Source organism: Bacillus rossius, chromosome 8, assembly GCF_032445375.1.
Source record: "Bacillus rossius redtenbacheri isolate Brsri chromosome 8, Brsri_v3, whole genome shotgun sequence".
Classification (NCBI taxonomy): domain Eukaryota; kingdom Metazoa; phylum Arthropoda; class Insecta; order Phasmatodea; family Bacillidae; genus Bacillus; species Bacillus rossius.
Window position 1 is genome coordinate 67,243,775 of NC_086336.1, and position 17,960 is coordinate 67,261,734.

Genomic DNA, 17,960 nt, shown 5'->3' on the forward strand with positions numbered 1-17,960 from the left:
TCAGCGTATGATTATTTCACCTTACGATTCCCAACCTCCGCCGAGTAGGGAATCCCTTAAACCCACGCAACATCGCCGACGGTCCTAGTGGGCCACGCAGGGCAATCGACCCCACGACCCACCTACCGATTAACACCAGAGCTAGTCTGGCGCCCATCCGGACACATTACAGTCACAGCAGCCACCCCCGCTAGGAACCGCACCGGGACTCGAGCCCGAGACCCCGGACGACGGCAAGTTGCTCGTCAAAGTGTTATCTGTCACGTCAGGGTTTATGTATCACCGTTGTACGGCATTGTGCCGCCAAATGTATTAACGATTCAGTCCCTGGGACACATCTAGGTATCACGTAGAGTCACCGGAGACACGGGCCTACGTGCCACTAGCCCAGTTTATTAAGTGTTAGGTAATAGTGAAGTGTATTGTTCGTCAAGATATCGTTTGTCATGTCAGAGTGTATTTTTGTAACTATCGCATCACGTGTACAAGTCCGCCCCTCACGCGCATTAAAATCGAGAGCCGCCACTGAGGAAGTGAGCTGCGCATGTGACTAGTCACGTCGGGCAAACCGTTACGGCCAGAACGGGCAGCACCATGTATTGGGCTGTGCTGTATTAAATTCACCAAATATCTTCCAGAAACTTTGTGTTATTCTTCAGGCGTCCCGAGTGGCCATAACAGCTCGGGGGGCCCTACTGCGTTAACCCCTACCACTAGCCACAAGGCCGGACCTTCCCTGAGATCACAAACCCGAGCAAAAATCACGTCTAAATAGTCAGAGGTAGCGGGGACGGCGTCACTGTAAATACTCCTTCTGTTAATATTTACATTTCTTATAATTATGTGACACACTCAGATGATTGTAACAAGTAATTAAATCCCAAGGTCCCAATAGGAATTAAGGGCTTTTTTAAAGCACAGTGCCCTTGAGGGCCAACGGACATGACTCACATCGCACTTTCTTTGTGGGCATTAATGGGTTTATATTAATTTCGTTATGTGATTACTGAATTGTTTCGTCGACAAATGATAAGTTGTTGTAACCAAAAAAAGAACACTGGGTATGCTATTTGCATATTGGGTTCATGCTTGACTGGCATAGGCTGTGCAAGTGTGTTCCACGAGTAGAGGCTACTGCTGACAGGGTGGGAACTTAGCATTACTGCCACCGGAGGTACATCAAAATCAAATCCAATCGATTGTCGAATAATTAAGATGGGTAGAGGGTGGATTCCTATTGTCCAATTGCAATTGGTAAAGACAGTTCTCCGAACCAATCCCAGTATACTTCACTAGTGGTGCAAATATGTTTTGTAGTTTTTTGTTATGAAAAGTTTTTAATTAGTTAATATGAGTTTTAATACGTGTTACAAAACTCTCAAATTTTTTTTATAAACAAAATTTTCTAAAAATATTTAGTATATAATTGGTTTCATGATTACTTGTTATAGTTTAAAAATATATTCTCGGCCCATATAATCATATTTTGTCTTTACCAACAATTGTTTTTTTCAATTTTAATTACAATATTCTATTTTGCAAAAAAAAAAAATGGTTGGGAATGTTTATTTTCCACGTGAGATTTGTTCATATAAACCTTCTTCAAGGAGACAAATCAATGATAATAGTTGCGAACTTTGTGGTTTGTTGACGCTTGTGTTTACAAAATAACGGCAAGATTACTTTGATGGTTCAGATTGAAGTGTAGTTTTTTATTGAATCTTTAATTTTAGCTAAATGACTATAATGAAAAGTGAAGAGAAGGTTGGCATGTTAGAAGACGAAGCTTTTAAAAGGAAAGAACGTTTAAAAGCCTTGAAACGCAAACATGATAATGTCCCTCAGAAAGAAGATTTAGATAATGTGAACAAATCGGATCTAACGCTTCCAAGGTGTTTTCACATAAATATGTGTATATTATTTATTTATAAATTCCGTTGAGCCTTGATTTTGGTTGATACCATAAGGCTATGGAACTACTCATTTAAATATTTACAGTTTACATTTCTAAAACATGCAACAATCTGAAGTGATACATTGATGCACTGAAATATACATTTACAAGCAAATAATACGTACATAGTTATATAGCTTTGAAAGATAACAATTTTCAAAATATGTTAAAATTTAGTTCAATATTAATTTTTCTCTATACAGACATGTGGCTATTGAGAAGCCAAGGGGAGAAAATGACCTGGAAATAAAGATAGAGGAGGTGGGTAAGATAAAGAGGGGGGGGGGGGGGGGGAAGGCGGCTGGTCCCAATGGGATAGGAATCGGCCACCTCAGATTAGGAGGGAAGGAGATCTGTAGATACTGGAGGAGGGACAGCTGTCGAGGCAATGGAAGGAGGCAGTGGTTGGTGCATATTTTCAAGGGAGGTGGAGATAAGGCAAAACCTAAAAATTATAGGCCTCAGCCTTACATTGAGTGCAGGGAAGGATATGGAAAAACTGATAGTGAGGTGTATGTTAGGAAAAATTGGAGAGCTGGAATGGATGGATGAGAGGCAACACTGCTTTAGGAAGGGTTTCTCCTGTGAGATGCAGTTGGCTGGATTTCTGGAGGACTTGGTGGAGGCAGTGGATGAGGGCAAACAGGCAGACACAATCTTTTATTGATTTTTTAGAAGTTGTTCGATAGGGTGCCACACAAGAAGGTGATAGAGGACAGTAGGGCGGTAAATTGGACAGGGGACTTCCTGAGGAATAGGACACAGCAGGGTCCTCTAGCCATCGATGTTGAAGGTAAAGGTTGCAGGTTCAGTCCTAAGACCCAGCATTACACAAAGTTATCAGCACTGAGTCTATACCCAAGTAGTTCGGAGCCCCCTATAATCTTGGATATCTGTTCTTGTAAGCCTTAGTGCATATCTTTGTGATGTAAAACCCTATCTTAGCTGTAATTTTTCCAAAAAGGTTTTGTTATAAAAGTTTTAAAATTTATCGGTTGGACTACTTCCATGTTTCTAACTCGTAAAGGCCCCGCCTACCTGTTCACACATCCGTTGTGCAGAGCTTCAGATAAAAAAAAAATTAATTTGAAAACAGCTGAAGATATTCAAATGGTGTCTCTTTAAAAAAAACATTTAAGGATACGCTGAGGGTGGGAGAGTAGTTCTGTTCCCAGATTTTATTTTTAACTATTTTCGAAAGAGTGAAAATGACTAAAACATATGTTTTCAGAATAATTTTTAGGCATGAACCTGGTAGAGATTGTTGAGAGTACTATACAATTACACCGCTTACACGGCGGACCCCCTTAAGTGGTTTGATGTGGAATATGGAATTTACTTTGCATGGCCACTCGGCGAGACTACATATCGTGGGCGTGCAAGGAAAACCCACAAAGTCCCTGAGATATTCATATGGAAAAGTCCAGTTTAATGTGTTTCATGACAAGTATAATTATATGACAAGTATGTTATTATGTTAGATTAAAACATGTTTCACTACCGTATATATTTTACAATATTTTACAAACCCATATGAATATAAAAATCAATTTTTCTCATAATTTCATTATATGGACTTAGTGAGTTTTCCTTGTACGCCCACGATATGTAGTCTCACTGAGTGGCCATGCAAAGTAAATTCCATATTCCATATCAAACCATTTAAGGGGTCCGCTTTGTAAGCAGTGTACTTGTATAGTACTCACAATCATCTCTACCAGGAGGTTCATGCCTAAAAATTATTATTCTGAAAACACATGTTTTAGCCAATTATGAGAAAAATTGATTTTTATATTCATATGGGTTTGTAAAATATTGTGAAATATATACGGTAGTGAAACATGTTTAATCTAACATAATAATATACTTGTCATACAATATACTTGTCATGAAACGCATTAAACTGGACTTTTTCATATAAATATCTCATGGGCTTGGAGGGTTCTCCTTGTACGCCCACGATATGGATGGCAGCACCTCCGGAACGCCCCGGGTAACGTGTCCGCAGGCCCAAGTTCCGCAGCTACCGGCCGGCGGACGAGGCGCTGCAAGGGGACGTGGTGGAGGACGCCGAGCCGGGGGACGTGGCCGGCGAGGTGAAGGCCCAGCTGGAGGCGGCTCACTCCCGGGTCGTCATCGAGCAGCTGGTGAGCCTGCCCCCCCGACCGCTGTTGTGACCAGGAGCGACACGCTCTCGCTCTCTGGATCGCTCGGCCACGCTCCACAGTTCAGAATGTTCTCGTGCCCTCTGGGATTCTGACTCGGAAGACCGTTCCAGGTAGTTTGAAAATTTTTTAAATCGTATCCTGATGGTCATCATTTCGGTTCAGTAACTGTTCAAAATTCAACTTAACCATTGCCTGTCTTCCGCCAGTCAACTATTGACAACTCTGGCGTATAAGGTGAGGATTTTATTGAAAGTTAGAAGATACTAAAGCTGCTGTTCGTTGTACGACAGGTTCGTCTTGTGTGACTGCTCTTATGTCACCAACCCTTCCTGTCATCTTTCTACCAGGGTGCAGTGGGCAGAAAGATCGTGCCCTCTTCATCCTGCCTCCCCGCCCATTGGCTGTTTGTTGAGTCATTCATTATCGGAAAGAGAGCAAAGGCCTTGGTCAGGGGGAGGGTCTGTGGGATTCCCCCCCCCCCCACACACACACACACACACCATTCCTTCCTTTCTCACAAAAGATCAGTCCAGTCTTAAAACTGTACTACTAAATGTATGTGATTATTAGCAGCATGTTTGTGAATACCAAAAAAAAATTAACGGTCCTCAAAATATGACTACAGATATGGTTTAGGCTTGTAATTTTTTTTTTGTTCAAAAATTTTTACTCAGGTAAAAGGTTCTGGCTGCAGATCTTGAGGTAGCTGAACGAAACCAGTATTTTTTTATTGTTCTTGTTACATATTTTCCTCTTAAAATGGCACCAACACTATTATTAGATGGCATGTGGCCAAGCAATGTAACGCCAAGGATCAAGTGAGTGGCTTCACGTCTTACGTGATGGAGCAGATTTACTTTATGGTTATCAGTATGTATACTTAAAAGCTGACCATGTTCTGCATGCAGGAAACTGTGATATCAGTGTCCGTAATTTCGTATTGAAATGTTTTGTGAAACTGAAGGAAAACCCTCATCAATATTTAATAAGTGTTGAGGGTTGCTTTAGTACGGTGAAAGTTTGCCTTAGTACAGTGCAAGGTCGTGAATCCGGCACCTTCAGGACAACAGCCCATCGGATTTGCAGTGTTGTCGGAATTCCAAACATCAGATAGTTTTAAAAGGAATACCAAAGAAAAATTAGCACAGTTAAACCTTGTCTACTTGGGCTAACTGGGATTAAAAGGCAATCCGAACAGTGGAAAATTCAGATAACCCAGGTAATATGTGTAATAAAAAAATATATAATCCTTAAATAAGCACACTTGCCATTTACTACGATAAAAAAAAACTAGGTTTTGTAACAAAAATTCCTGGTATTCATGTTTCAAACATGTATGGCGTTTGAATGCCCTAAATTGTGTACCCGACAGTCACTGGTCGCTGATTGGACCACGTGACTCTCTGACATCGTAGGTGTTGTGGGCGAGGGTCCTATCGGATTTGCAGTGTTGTCGGAATTCGAAACATGAAATAGTTTCAATAGGAATACCATAGAAAAATTAACACAGTTAAACGTTGTCTACTTGGACTAACCGGGGGACCAAAGGCAATGAGGATGAAAGACGTGGCACGGCACGGGGCGAGCTCTGGGGGTGCGTGCGTGTGTGCGGGGCAGGACATCAGCAACCTGGCGCCGCGCAAGCTGGACTGGGACCTGAAGCGGGACGTGGCGCGCAAGCTGGAGCGCCTGGAGCGCCGCACGCAGAGGGCCATCGCGGAGCTGATCCGGGAGCGGCTGCGCAGCGGCCAGGAGGACCTGGGCACGGCCGTGAGCGCGGGCGCCAGCGCCGCCCGGGAGCTGGATGTGGACGAGGACTGAGCCGTCCTCTCTCGCTTCATGTGTCTGACTCAGGGGCATAGCCAAGGGTTCAAACTCCCCCTCTTAGCAACAAATCTTTAATTAATTTCTTTTTCATCACTCAAACGAATTTCATATTAAAATTAATAAAAAAAATTTTACCATTACAATATTTAAATTTAAGTACTAAAAACTGCTAAAATAGCACTATTTTATACCTTAAAATCTAAAAAATTTCTCGGGGGAGGACCCCCCGACACCCCCCCGCTTTAATACGGGAAGGGGGGGGCATGCTTCTTAACACCCCCTCCCCCATACACAAATCCTGGCTACGCCACTGGTCTGGCTTAACAGCACGAGTACACCACATGACTGCAAAGTTTTCATGGGTCTGCTGTTGTAATTTATAGATACAGTAAGTCCTCTATTTACGTCGTACCGATTTACGTCGTTTCGGATTAACGTCGCTAATGTTTGAGTACTCATGTTTCAATTTAAGTTGTCGCCGATTCACAATAACGTCGTTTACAATGACCGTAAATCTTTATTTTAACCAAAACACCGTATATAATTCGTTTATAATTCTTTGTTTCCTTCGGTAGTTAATTTATGCTATGTAGCGTAAGCTACACGTTCACCGCCTTATCTTATCATACATCATGAGGGACGCTTCCTGCTCTCCGCGCGGTGATGCAATACTACCAGCCCGCCCGCTCGGCCACCCACGTATCTCGCACGTAGAAGTGTTATCTACTTCCCGCAACGACACAGCATTTTCTCCTACCCCTTTTCGTCCAACTCCTTGGCACTTCAGTAGAGGTGTAAAAGTAACTAAAAAAAGTGTACCCGTATGTATTCGTTACTATAACAATTAGTACTCGTTACTATCGTATCGTTACTCGTTACTTCTGATACCGCATAACATGCTATGTTATGTAACAGCAACGAATCGAGTCGTATTTCGTACGCGTATAGTATGACGTCGCGTAAATAATAATAAACCGAATATAAACAATGAAAAGTATTTGATAATTAACAGCTTTTGTTAACCAAGAAACAATAAAATCTCATTAGAGCAGCTTTATTATATCTCTTTTAAGATAAGAACAATAAACGTGAAAATACGCGATAATAAAAAACAAAAACATACATATTTATAATTTGTAAAAAATACTTTCTTACGTTTCTGTTCCAATCTCAAACTTTGTCTACACACACAATACCTTTAATAAACAGTAAAAAACTTGGACGACGAATTTCCAAATTATACTTTTCTTAATAAACAAACATTGTTCTTTGTAACGAATAAGCGCGCGCATGCGTAAAACATACGAAAAATGCGAGTAACGAAATGCATTCGTGTGTAACCTTTCGTTACTCGTTACTAGATGCCACACCCGTTACTCAGTAACGAATACATACGGTTTGCTACAGCTCTACACTTCAGACGCTATGATATCATTGAGTTGGCCGGAGTTTTAAACGTGCCGTTGTTAACTTTATCGTGATTAAATGCGTTTGTAGTAGGCCTACAGTATCAGCTCACTGCAATTTATGATTTTTTCTTCATAAGATGTCTTCCAAACGACTATATATCTGTTTTTATATTTCAATCAATAAAGGTAATAAAGCAGCTGGTTAAATAACCATTCTATAAAGCTGAGAAGTACTAGTTGGACTTGTTTCCCACGCTGTCGGTTGTCATTTGCTGATAAAATTGCCCGTTGTCACGTCTGTATGCCAGCGCTTCCGGCCGACCTTGGGCCGTGGTCGGCCGGTGGCATGAAACATGGCTCATTTTGCGTCGTTTCTATTTACGTCGCGGTTTTCAGGAACGTAACCCCGACGTAAACCGAGGACTTACTGTATACCTAAATTGTAAAAATTTGTATTTCTATTATTTCTTAAAAAAAATTTTGGCACAAGATTGTGTGAATGTGCCTAACATTCGAGGGCATCATACCAGAAGGGCGTATCAACGAAAATGCAAGTTTACAGGGGATTATGCACATACGCCCATCTAGCATGACCTGATTTCCTTTTCTTATATGCCATAATGTAATAGTTCACCACCACCTAATCTAATCACATTGACCTTGCGCCCTTCTGCCACAACATTTATCACATTATTAGATACCCTTACGTCAATTATCTCGATATTGCAAAAAGTGTTGATCCGCCCTTCTGGTATGATACCCTCGAATTATGTCTGTGTGATTTGAAAGTTTTTAGAACTATTTAGCTGTGTATAGTTAAATATATGTAATTCTCTCCGTACAGTTTCAAATTATAATTATTATTTTTTTATTTATTTACTGTGGATTCTAATTTTGGTCACAATATCACGTTAGTACGGTTTAATTTTCCATTATGCTTTTTTTTAAAAAAAAAAAGGTATTCGACAGTATTTTGTAATGTGCTCATCAGGAGGCAAGGTTTTATTATCAAAGAGCTGGAGAGGCACTAAGATTATGTCAAAAAAAAAAAGTAGACTTTAAAATATACATAACAAAGTATTACTCTGTTGATTATGCATTGGTGATGGTAAAGTTACGGACCACCCTGACTATTTCGGGTGAGACCGCTTGGACTCTGAGTTTGTGCTTGTGACGGCCACGAACAAAGCTGTTCACCCATCCTTCAACTAGCTAGTGTGTGCTGTGTTTACTAGGAGCGAGGAATGAACTGTCTTCAATAAGCACGGTGGATGACAAGAATCCTTCGGCCAGGCACACACTGCCACCACTTAAACATGGCTTCTCTGTTACTCAATCGTTAGATCGCACAGGTGAACAACCAGTCAGGGACGCAGATCTGTAGGATTCGCAGGGGGGGGGGGGGGGGGGGGGCCTACGGAAATCTCCAAGGGGGCCAGCGCGGCCCAAGAGTTTGGCAATCGGGTTTAACCGACACGAGTCATCTCTGGACGCTGTGCTCGTATGTTGCATGCTGCCCATATTTTGGCATAAGTGCATACAATAAGCTGAAAACTTTCAAATGTACAGAAAGTTTTCCACGAGACGTAGTTTTTACATCAAACCCGTTTCGCGGTCACGCTTTCGCAAATGCAGGCAGGCTGTCCGTGTGAGGGGCTTCTTTTTTCCAGGGAGGGCCTCCCCCCCCCCTGGCCCCCCATGCGATCTACGCCCATGCAACTGGTTCCTCGGGTCAGCCGCAGATAAATGCGCTGTTGCGTAAGGACTCGCACCATTTAGTATCACTAGGCTGGAATAATTCTTTGGACGTATGTATTTACCAACTCGGGGAGAGGAAAGTTGGAAAAAAAAAAATTTTTTTACATCGGTTTGACACATTTTAATAACTATTATTCTCGTAAACTCGTGTTTCTTGGTAGGGAAGGGAAGGGGAGGGGGTGGCGATGTCTGGCGGCCGGGGCTACGCCCCCGTCTTGAGGTGGACCCAGAGGCGGTAGGCGGCGAGGCGGGTGTAGACGGCGACGGCCCGCGGGCCCGTGTGGTGCACCCAGCCCAGCAGGCCCACCAGCTTGGCCCGGCGCCGGCTGCGTACCACCATGGCGCTGCCCAGCTCTTCCTGCGCAGTTTCCGGTGCGTGCGGTGGACCTTTCTAACCGTGTCAGCGCGAGATAGTAGCTTGCTCCGAGGCCGGGACGCTATTCGCCTTTTCCGATGAACAATTGGTGAAGCCAAAAAAAAAAAAAAAAAAAAAACTGCAAAGGAGCACAAATGATAGTATAATTTTAATGATAATGAACTATTTTGAACGTAATGTAAAATTGAGAAGGACGGTGCGATTGGTCAGCAGCAAACAGCCACAGAGTTACTGCACATTCTATTTACTGTTAGGAAGGGGGAGGCTAGTTTTAACCTTCAAATAAGACACGTTATATGTAAGTTCTCGCCACTGACGTGGTCGAAAGTTGTGAATATTTTTATTGTATCGGCCAAACATACTTCAGAATTTATTGTGTTGTGCGACAATTGTTGTGACGGTGTATGTATTTTGGAATACTTGAATAAATTTGACAAGATTGACTCAAGAAATATCTTAACAGGACTGAACGAACATTTTGGATTTATGATTTATTCTTCAAGAACTATAAAGCTGTACATATATTCCAGTTCAAACTATAGAGATATGTGAAATAGTTATATGGAAGAAAATGAACGTGTTGTCAGAACTCATTGAATAGTCTAAACTAGTAGAAGAGGATTTAACTAAGCTTCAGGAATTTTAAGTTTGTCGCCACAGAACTTCTGTGTTTGAGCCGAAATTAGACTACGGCAGTTCTTATATCAGAGAGCATGAATAGTCGTTCATCCTAAGAGACTTTCGCGAGGCAGAAGGCAGAAGATCCACATTGCTGCTGTACCTTTATTGAGAACGTTGGATGTGGAAAACTGAACAAACCAGTAATGTGTCCTTAATAAAATCCTTTAAATTGCTGTTACAAGATTGATTGATGTTTGTTAAACCATTAAGTTTTTTTGTAAAACTGTTTAAAATTGTCTTGTTAGCTTTCAAGCGGTAGCTAATTCTTACAGTTTTCTTAATTGTGTTTGTCTTGACCAATTTTAAGTAAATTATTCAGTTTATTAAAAGAGTTGATTAACTGATGTAATGTTAATCTCAAGTGTGAGCGTATATTTTCACAGTTTTTTTAAAATAAAGTTCTGTTTATTTGGCACCTAAAATATAAATAAATTTGTTCAATAATTTAAAATACTGAAGAATATTAAGTTCTTATCAATGTTATAAACATCACAATTACAGATTACAGAGTATTTCCACACACAGCAAAATGTCTCTATGGATGTAGACATTTATCATACTTAAACACTTTTATAATCATAACGTGGATTGAAACTAAGTAAATATGACACAAGTCAGGTCAGGTTTAGTATTAATCAAAATAAATATTGGCCATCCCAACATAGAGGAAATTTAAAGAATTATAGTCTTAACATGTTGCATAAATACGTTAAAATTTGCATAAGAAGGAATGTAAAAGGCTGTCTAAACTAAATGCACCTTACCAATTTAACTAACCCTTTTTTAATTTTCGTAGAGAAGAGAACAGGATTAAGTAGTCTTGGATTGCTTAGTCTGCTCTGGTGAACAGGTTGTTCCCATCTGATTTCTCAATTTATTCCGAGCTCTACGTGCATGCTCCGATGTACCGGCAATGGTCCGTGCAAGCTGGTGACCGGAGCCAGGTGGCGCACCTTGTAGGCAGCGTTGGCGCTCCTCTGCGCGCAGATCATGTCGGCGGTGACGGCGAAGGAGCCCGAGTACACGGGGCTGCCCTCGCACGCCTCCTGGGACTCCAGGTCCACGGACAAGCACTTCAGGTCGCCCCCGGAGCTGCTGTTGGCCTCGTCCTGTCGGGCACACACTGCCTTCACAGACGCGAGATTTATTCCTCAGTTCCGTTTACAAAATGGAACATTTTGGAGTTACTGGTTTTATTTATATAAATGTTGTTTGTTTTCTGAAGATAGTATAAAAACCAATTCACAATGGTGTTAATTTTTTTTTTACAACAAAATTGTGTCTTTTAAAATCATAATGTGGAGTAAAACTAAGTAAATATGACCATAAGTGAGGTTTTGTATTTATCAAAATAAATATTGGCCATCCCAACATAAAAGGAAATTTAAAGAATTATCATCTTAACATGTTGCATAAATACGTTAAAATTTTCATCAAATCATATTTGGCTTGAAACAAAAAAAAAATTAATTGGCAAACATTTGTGAAACAGTGAAATTTCCCCTGTAATTTATGAACATCTCTATACACATCGCAGCAAACCCTGAGCCAGTGACAAGCAATACGAGTCGCACACAGCTTAGTCCCTGTGACGTCAGGCCCCTGGACACACACCCCTACACCTCCACACACACACACACACACACACACACGTCTACACCTCCACACACAGACACACACACACACAATCACCCGAGAGCTCACCAGCGCTGCGACCCTACGCGCAATGACGACGGCCTTTGTGCTGGCAGAGAGGTCCTCGTCTTGTAGCGGAAGTTCTACGGTCCGCACGTTTCTGTTAGCAGAGAACGGATCTTTCACCTGTTGGCAGAAAACATGTTCAACATAACGTGCACTGATGGTAAATAAGTGTGGCAGTGTAACCAACGCATTGGTAAATAGTTTAGCTTCAAATCTTTGTGTTTTGTGCACATGCTGTTGGATATAATGGACATTAAATATGTGCTGAATATTTCTTCAAGAATAATTGAATTAAATATTGGTAATGGCTCAGGTTTTGTGGCAGTAGTGTTCCACAGAACAAATGCTTTTCAAATCCCTTGCACAATCTTTCGATTTGACGACATATGAAGACTGGTAGATGGCTACCCTAGGTTGGGTCTTACCCGGCAGAGGGTGGTGGCTGATACAAAGCCAGCACAATGTTTTTAATTGATGTCGCGTGGTTTTGCATGATATGCATTTATTAATTTGCACTCCATGCAATAGGCAGGAAATTCAGCTAACTTTATAACACACATATACGTAAGCACTTTGAGGATGCAGACCACTTGTAAAGGTTTGACCTCCAGAGAGCTGACATTGCGTGTGGGCGTGAAGAGAGAGTAGCAGTGAGTTCACACCTGCACGAGCGCAATGTTGCCTTCCATCTCCGAGAAGCTGTGGTGCACCACAACAACGGCGATGCGGTGGATGGTGTGCGAGCCGTTCTTCGTCGCGGCTATGATGTTTGCTTCCCCGGCTAGATGCCTGTTCAACAAGATTCGTTTGACTGTGCAGTTGTTAGTCGCCTGGGACAATGTTTTAAAATGATATCTTTATTCATTCACAAAGTTATTTCGTATACATGCATATTTGCCAGATTCTGAATGCCCTCCAAGCGAGCTTGGGCGTAGCCAGGATTTGTGTAAGAGGGGGGGACCGACGGAAGTTACAAGAAAATATTTTGGACGGACCTGTTTCTGGGGGTCTGGGTGTAATGGAATATCCCCCAAGGAAGCAAAAAGCCTGGGCACCCTTTCATGGATATTTTTTGAAAAGATATTGCTAGAAAACTCATTTTTAGGCTTTCTGATGACCCTTCAGAACATCTTCAAACCCTGGAATTCTTAGATAAAAAGTTTCCCTTATGAAAGGTAGATCCTTGCACTGTTTACCACTGATCATGACTTTATGTCCCATAACATGTTTAAAGTAATGGTTGTAAACTGAGTCATACTTGAGTCATTTTAAGTGTGAAGCATGGGTGTTTAAACTACATACTAAAGACACTTAATATTAACTTAAATTATAGAACACAGCAAAGTAGTATTCATGCATAGGAGCCAATGTGTAATGGAAGGATTCACAGCGTGGCTTAAGTCATTCATTCATATCATTTTTGGCATACTGAAAGATACGATGTAAACCGTCACAAGACTTGTGATAACATAAATAAATGAAGTGCCCCTTGCAATTGACACATCAAATTTAAACCCATATAGAAAAATACTATTTAGTCTACAAAAGTAACATTCAAACCACGCTGTAAATAACAATTAGTCCAAGTCTTAGATCACTAGCGAGCTCCGGGTGTAGGAAACAAGTTTTTATCTGCACAATTTTAATATTTTAATCGACGCACAGTATTTGATCTTGCCTAGGAAATGTGGAGTGGAGAAGTTGTTTGGTCTGAGAACACAGCCCAACTGTGGAACACTTACTTGATGTCTTGAAGTGACCTTGCCAAGCTGGCTAATGGGATGCATTCTTATTGAAAAAGGACGGGGGGGGGGGGGGAGTAATGACCCCACCTGACTATGCCCTTGCAAGCAAGGTGCAAGGCTTGTTTAGGAGCACATAAAAAAAACATTTTGATTCCCCTGCCTCGTGTGATAGATAGCAGATCTCAAGACTGGCTCGACATTGCTGTTAGAGCTGAGCTGTGGGGGATGTAACTTCGTACCGCAGGGCACAGGAGGCGACGGTGACCGCCCACGTGTCCGAGATCACGGCGGCTCCGCACCTTGTCTCCTCCTCTTCCCCCATCCACACCTGCAACACGACAGCCTGCAGCTGAGCTCAGTCCACTCCGTCAGATGTCTACCCTCTTGGTGTGTTCTCATAAGTGCACGGATGTTTCTGTCAAACGTGATTGGTGAGGTGTCATTTTCTTTCCCAACATTGACCATGTCTCAAGTTTCTCAGAAGCCCACTAACATCTGGGAGATCAACCTTATGCCTGTATTAATGACACATTAAGACCCTACAGTCACAGCAAGGACCGTATCATTGTGGAAAAAATGTATATGTACATTTTTTTAACATCTTGTAATGCCGTTAAGTTCACGCATCAGGTGTTACTGGCAAACATTTGAAAACCAGTAAGTGGAATTTGAAACTTCTTGTATTTACTTGGATTCATTAGAAATTTGGTAATCCACTATGTGATGGAACACGCCAAGTGAGCTAAAATAATACGCTCAACTTTAACATGCTTATCTCATTACTGATGAATGACTCACCATGAACGTAACATCTCCAAACCTAGCATTCCTGATGGTCGTCTCTTTCTGTTCGAGGTTGTCTGTCTTGGCCAGTAATGACTGCACTCCGGTGGGAACTGTTTGAAACATGGAGAAACGTGCAGATACAGATAATTAAACATGACTGGACTGTACCTACCTCTAAACTTGATACTTCATTGCCTTCTTAACATCACCATCAAACACTTGTGTAAACTTTTCTCCCCCCCCCCCCCCCCCCCTCACCTTTTCCAAAAACCTCTCATAAAACATACCAGTGCCACCTTCTGTACTGTTGCATTGGAGAGGCTCATGTGGGGGAGTGATCATATTGATCGCCTGCCACCAAGGCGACTTGGGGTTCCTATCATGGCATTGTCAAACCCAAACTGTCACAAGTGGGAAAACACAGCGTATTTTGCCGCGAGCCAGTGAGTCTTCTCTATGTACTCCCTTTGAAACCAGTACGTACAAATTAAACCTGTTAGACAGTCCCTTAGTAATAAAACACAGTCATCACTGTTTACGGTAAGTGTGTGGTCGTTCATTTGAAAGGTTCGTCTGCAGGGAAGAACAAGCCATGAAAATTGGTGGTTTGGGATGATTGTACATGCCAGGTACCTAGCCTATGACATCAACTGGATAACATAGTGAGTACTTCCTATGAAATAGAGTAAAATAAAACACTTAAAATGCTTAGTTGTTAATGTAATTTAACGGTCATAAGGCTAACTAGGTAATGCCCAGAGTGTCAGTTTTTGAAGGGTGGAAGGATTTGAGGTGCGAAAAAAAATCAAAAAAATTTCATTTTTTACAATAGAGTACTGCCATGGACAGATTACAGGGGAAGGTTAGTTAATACTGTTACGAACGTGAGCAAGGCCGGGACACGTGCAGGTGCAGAGCTGGCTGGCGGCTGCCGCCTGGAAGATAACAAGGATTGACGCTTACCCCCCCTCCTTCTCTTCACTCCCCGCGCGGCGCCCTGCCTTTGACACGTAACTGAAACCTGACAGCTGCGGAGTTACGTGAGCCGCCGACACGTGTTTCGAGAGATTTCTGCCGTTGGGTCGGCACGGAATGACGCGACTGGCCCCGGCCGCGCTCGGGAGTTCTGGAAGGTGACTGGGCACATATATATATGTGTGTGTGTGTGCCCGGGACGCCGGCTGAGGAGTCTAATTTGAGAAGAGAGTTCAGGCGGGTGCCTTCCCACGGCGGAGCTTCCGGGGCAATAGTGCCGCAGGTGCGGCAGAGTGGCGAAGTCCTTGAACGAAGGTTCCAGGGCAGGGAGTGAGTGAGTGAGTGGAGTCGGTAGTTTTCCCGCGGCGGAGTTTCCGGGCGATAGAGCGGCGAAGTCCCTGAGCGAAGAGTTCAGTTCCAGGCGATAGTGTCGCGGGTGCTGCGAAGTTCCGAGCGAAGCGTCGAGTGGGATCTCGGCGAAGGGGAAGTGCGTTGGCGGCGACGGAGGACCACGAGGGGTGCTGAGGTGCGGCCCAGTGAGGTGTGTGGATTGTAAGAAACGAGTGACTGGGGAAGCAACATTTTTAAGTGCAATTGATTATTTGGCAATTTTATAATATTAATTGTAAGTGACATAAATAGTGGCCATCAATAAAACTGTGTGTGTAATAAAATCTTTAATTGGGCTATCCTTTACGAACCCGCGGTAAATCGTAACAATACTAACTATTGCAGTGTGCTTAAAAATATTACACCTTAAACCAAATACTTTCGAAATAGATTTAAAACTCGTTTAACAATATACAGTATAGCTACTATAACGCTTTTTTTTTTCGGTAGTTAAAACTGCAACAACTATTTATTAAATTTAAATAAGGACTAACAGCTTATGTCTTTGAAAAACCTTATTATTTAGTAGCAACATGTGCTGTTTTAAAAATGATAATAAATAAGCTGGAATTTGTAAAATTTTATGGTGCTTTTGGGTAGTTGGAATAGGAAAGGGGGCGGTTGAAGATAATCTGCACGGAGCGCTATCTGTCCGGAATCGGGGCCTGACGGATATGCCATATACCATTCCCGGGTTTTTCTGGGTGTTCATGAAAACTTGGGCATCCTGAATGAACTGGTTGCAATGTTCGAACCCAATGATAAGCTTTGATGGGCGGGGTGTGGGCCTACTCACCTCGGCCTAGCGCCAACAATGCCAGCAACAGCGCAGACATCTTAGCGCACGTAGCGGTTACGGCGAGACTGCCAGCAATTGGCAGTTGCACGCCGCGGTAGCGCACGGGCGCTGTTGTTACGGCATCGCCTCCCGCGAACATCGTACTGCGTGCCTCAACTATCGCGTGCTCGTTCGCAAGCCACGCATGATGGCTTTATAGAAGGTTGCAACGCCCTGTCACACTGTCAAATTATTATCGCTTCCTACACCTTCGTACATGTTGTGTCCAATAAAGTTGGAGGGTTACGACGTCACTAGCACAGCTAGATTTGTTCAACAAGTTGGATGTTTATAAACGATTGTAGCCTTGAAATAATAAAAAAATTGGTTGTCTGTAAAGTCGGTTTACGGACGATAGTAATAACAAAACATTGATGAAATGATCATAGGCGTGCCTACAGGGGGGGCCAAGTGGGCCATGGCCCCCCCTAATGTAATCACTCAGATCGGCATTTTCTCTAATGCGTTCGTTAATATTCGTATATTCCTGGCACTGTGACACTCAAAACTGTTTTTCAGTGTTGCAGCGTGCTAATGAACAATATTTTTAAACATTTTATCGTTCTGGAAATACAGCCGCCTTAGTTTATTTAAAACACGAGGTCCTTTAAAATGGCCAAGCAAAAAATTTTTTTTAAGAGGTTTGTTAAAGTTCTGTTGTCTGAATTGCTGTTTTTGCATTCTCTAAAAACAAGTTCATTTCAAGGTAGATCTGGATCAAGCTATTGGAAAATTTGAGGGGGGGAAATGTGAAAGTACCCTTTAAACATTGTCTATGGAGAAAAAAAACATATTTTCAAGAATTTTTAAATTATACGGATATAAATATTAACTAGTAAACATATCTCGTTGATACTGCACAAAAATATAAACACGGCAATGAGTGAATGTATTTAGGCTATTTATCATTCTAAATTCAGCTTCTGATTTAAAAATTTAGCAGGGCCCCCCCTAATGGAAATTTCTGGGCACGCCTATGGAAATGATTGCATACTTTTATGAATAAAATTGAATCATTTTTATTGAATTATCACTATTTTGTATGGATACAAAGGAGTGAAATGAAATCTACAATTTAATTGATAAATTTACTTTTATTTGCACTCATTAATACGAACAGATTATTTTAACTATACCTTTTATACATAATTGCTATTTAACTTCTTCCAATCTGTGTTATTCTGTTAATGATAGGAAACGTAGGAAACGAGTGGGAGTGTTTCAAGTTAAATGTGCCTCGAAAAAGTCAAATCGATGGTTGTTCCAATCGAGTGGAAGAGAGATGCGACGCAAGCGTACAATGAGCGTAACGGGACACCGCGTAACGGGACAATGTGCGTTATGGGACACTT

The 17,960-nt window shown here is 42.0% G+C and overlaps 2 protein-coding genes across 2 annotated transcripts; one reads left to right on the forward strand and one right to left on the reverse strand.

Moving 5' to 3' along the window:
* The first annotated feature begins 1,592 nt into the window (after positions 1–1,592).
* On the forward strand, positions 1,593–7,067 carry LOC134535164 (coiled-coil domain-containing protein 12). The gene is made up of 3 exons (XM_063374151.1): positions 1,593–1,892; positions 3,963–4,101; positions 5,740–7,067. Exons 1-3 carry the CDS (start codon positions 1,738–1,740, stop codon positions 5,941–5,943), a joined length of 498 nt encoding a protein of 165 aa, XP_063230221.1. The 5' UTR covers positions 1,593–1,737; the 3' UTR covers positions 5,944–7,067.
* A 2,134-nt stretch (positions 7,068–9,201) lies between these two features.
* LOC134535163 (transmembrane protease serine 11D-like) lies at positions 9,202–16,640 on the reverse strand. Its single transcript, XM_063374150.1, has 7 exons — positions 16,567–16,640; positions 14,418–14,515; positions 13,859–13,947; positions 12,537–12,663; positions 11,878–11,994; positions 11,127–11,282; positions 9,202–9,474 (listed from the first exon to the last, which is right to left on the reverse strand). The coding sequence occupies exons 1-7, from the start codon at positions 16,604–16,606 to the stop codon at positions 9,319–9,321; spliced, it is 783 nt and encodes a 260-aa protein (XP_063230220.1). The 5' UTR covers positions 16,607–16,640; the 3' UTR covers positions 9,202–9,318.
* Positions 16,641–17,960: the final 1,320 nt, after the last annotated feature.

What these genes read in the sequence shown, in the direction of transcription:
- LOC134535164 (XM_063374151.1), top strand. Translation starts at nt 1,738, where the DNA reads ATGACTATAATGAAAAGTGAAGAGAAGGTTGGCATGTTAGAAGACGAA. An exon ending in TCGGATCTAACGCTTCCAAG is followed by an intron (nt 1,893 to 3,962) that starts GTGTTTTCACAT and finishes ACGTGTCCGCAG; the next exon opens with GCCCAAGTTCCGCAGCTACC. An exon ending in GGGTCGTCATCGAGCAGCTG is followed by an intron (nt 4,102 to 5,739) that starts GTGAGCCTGCCC and finishes TGTGCGGGGCAG; the next exon opens with GACATCAGCAACCTGGCGCC.
- LOC134535163 (XM_063374150.1), bottom strand. Translation starts at nt 16,606, where the DNA reads ATGTCTGCGCTGTTGCTGGCATTGTTGGCGCTAGGCCGAG. An exon ending in TTGGAGATGTTACGTTCATG is followed by an intron (nt 13,948 to 14,417) that starts GTGAGTCATTCA and finishes GTCGTGTTGCAG; the next exon opens with GTGTGGATGGGGGAAGAGGA. An exon ending in CGCGTAGGGTCGCAGCGCTG is followed by an intron (nt 11,283 to 11,877) that starts GTGAGCTCTCGG and finishes TGTGCCCGACAG; the next exon opens with GACGAGGCCAACAGCAGCTC.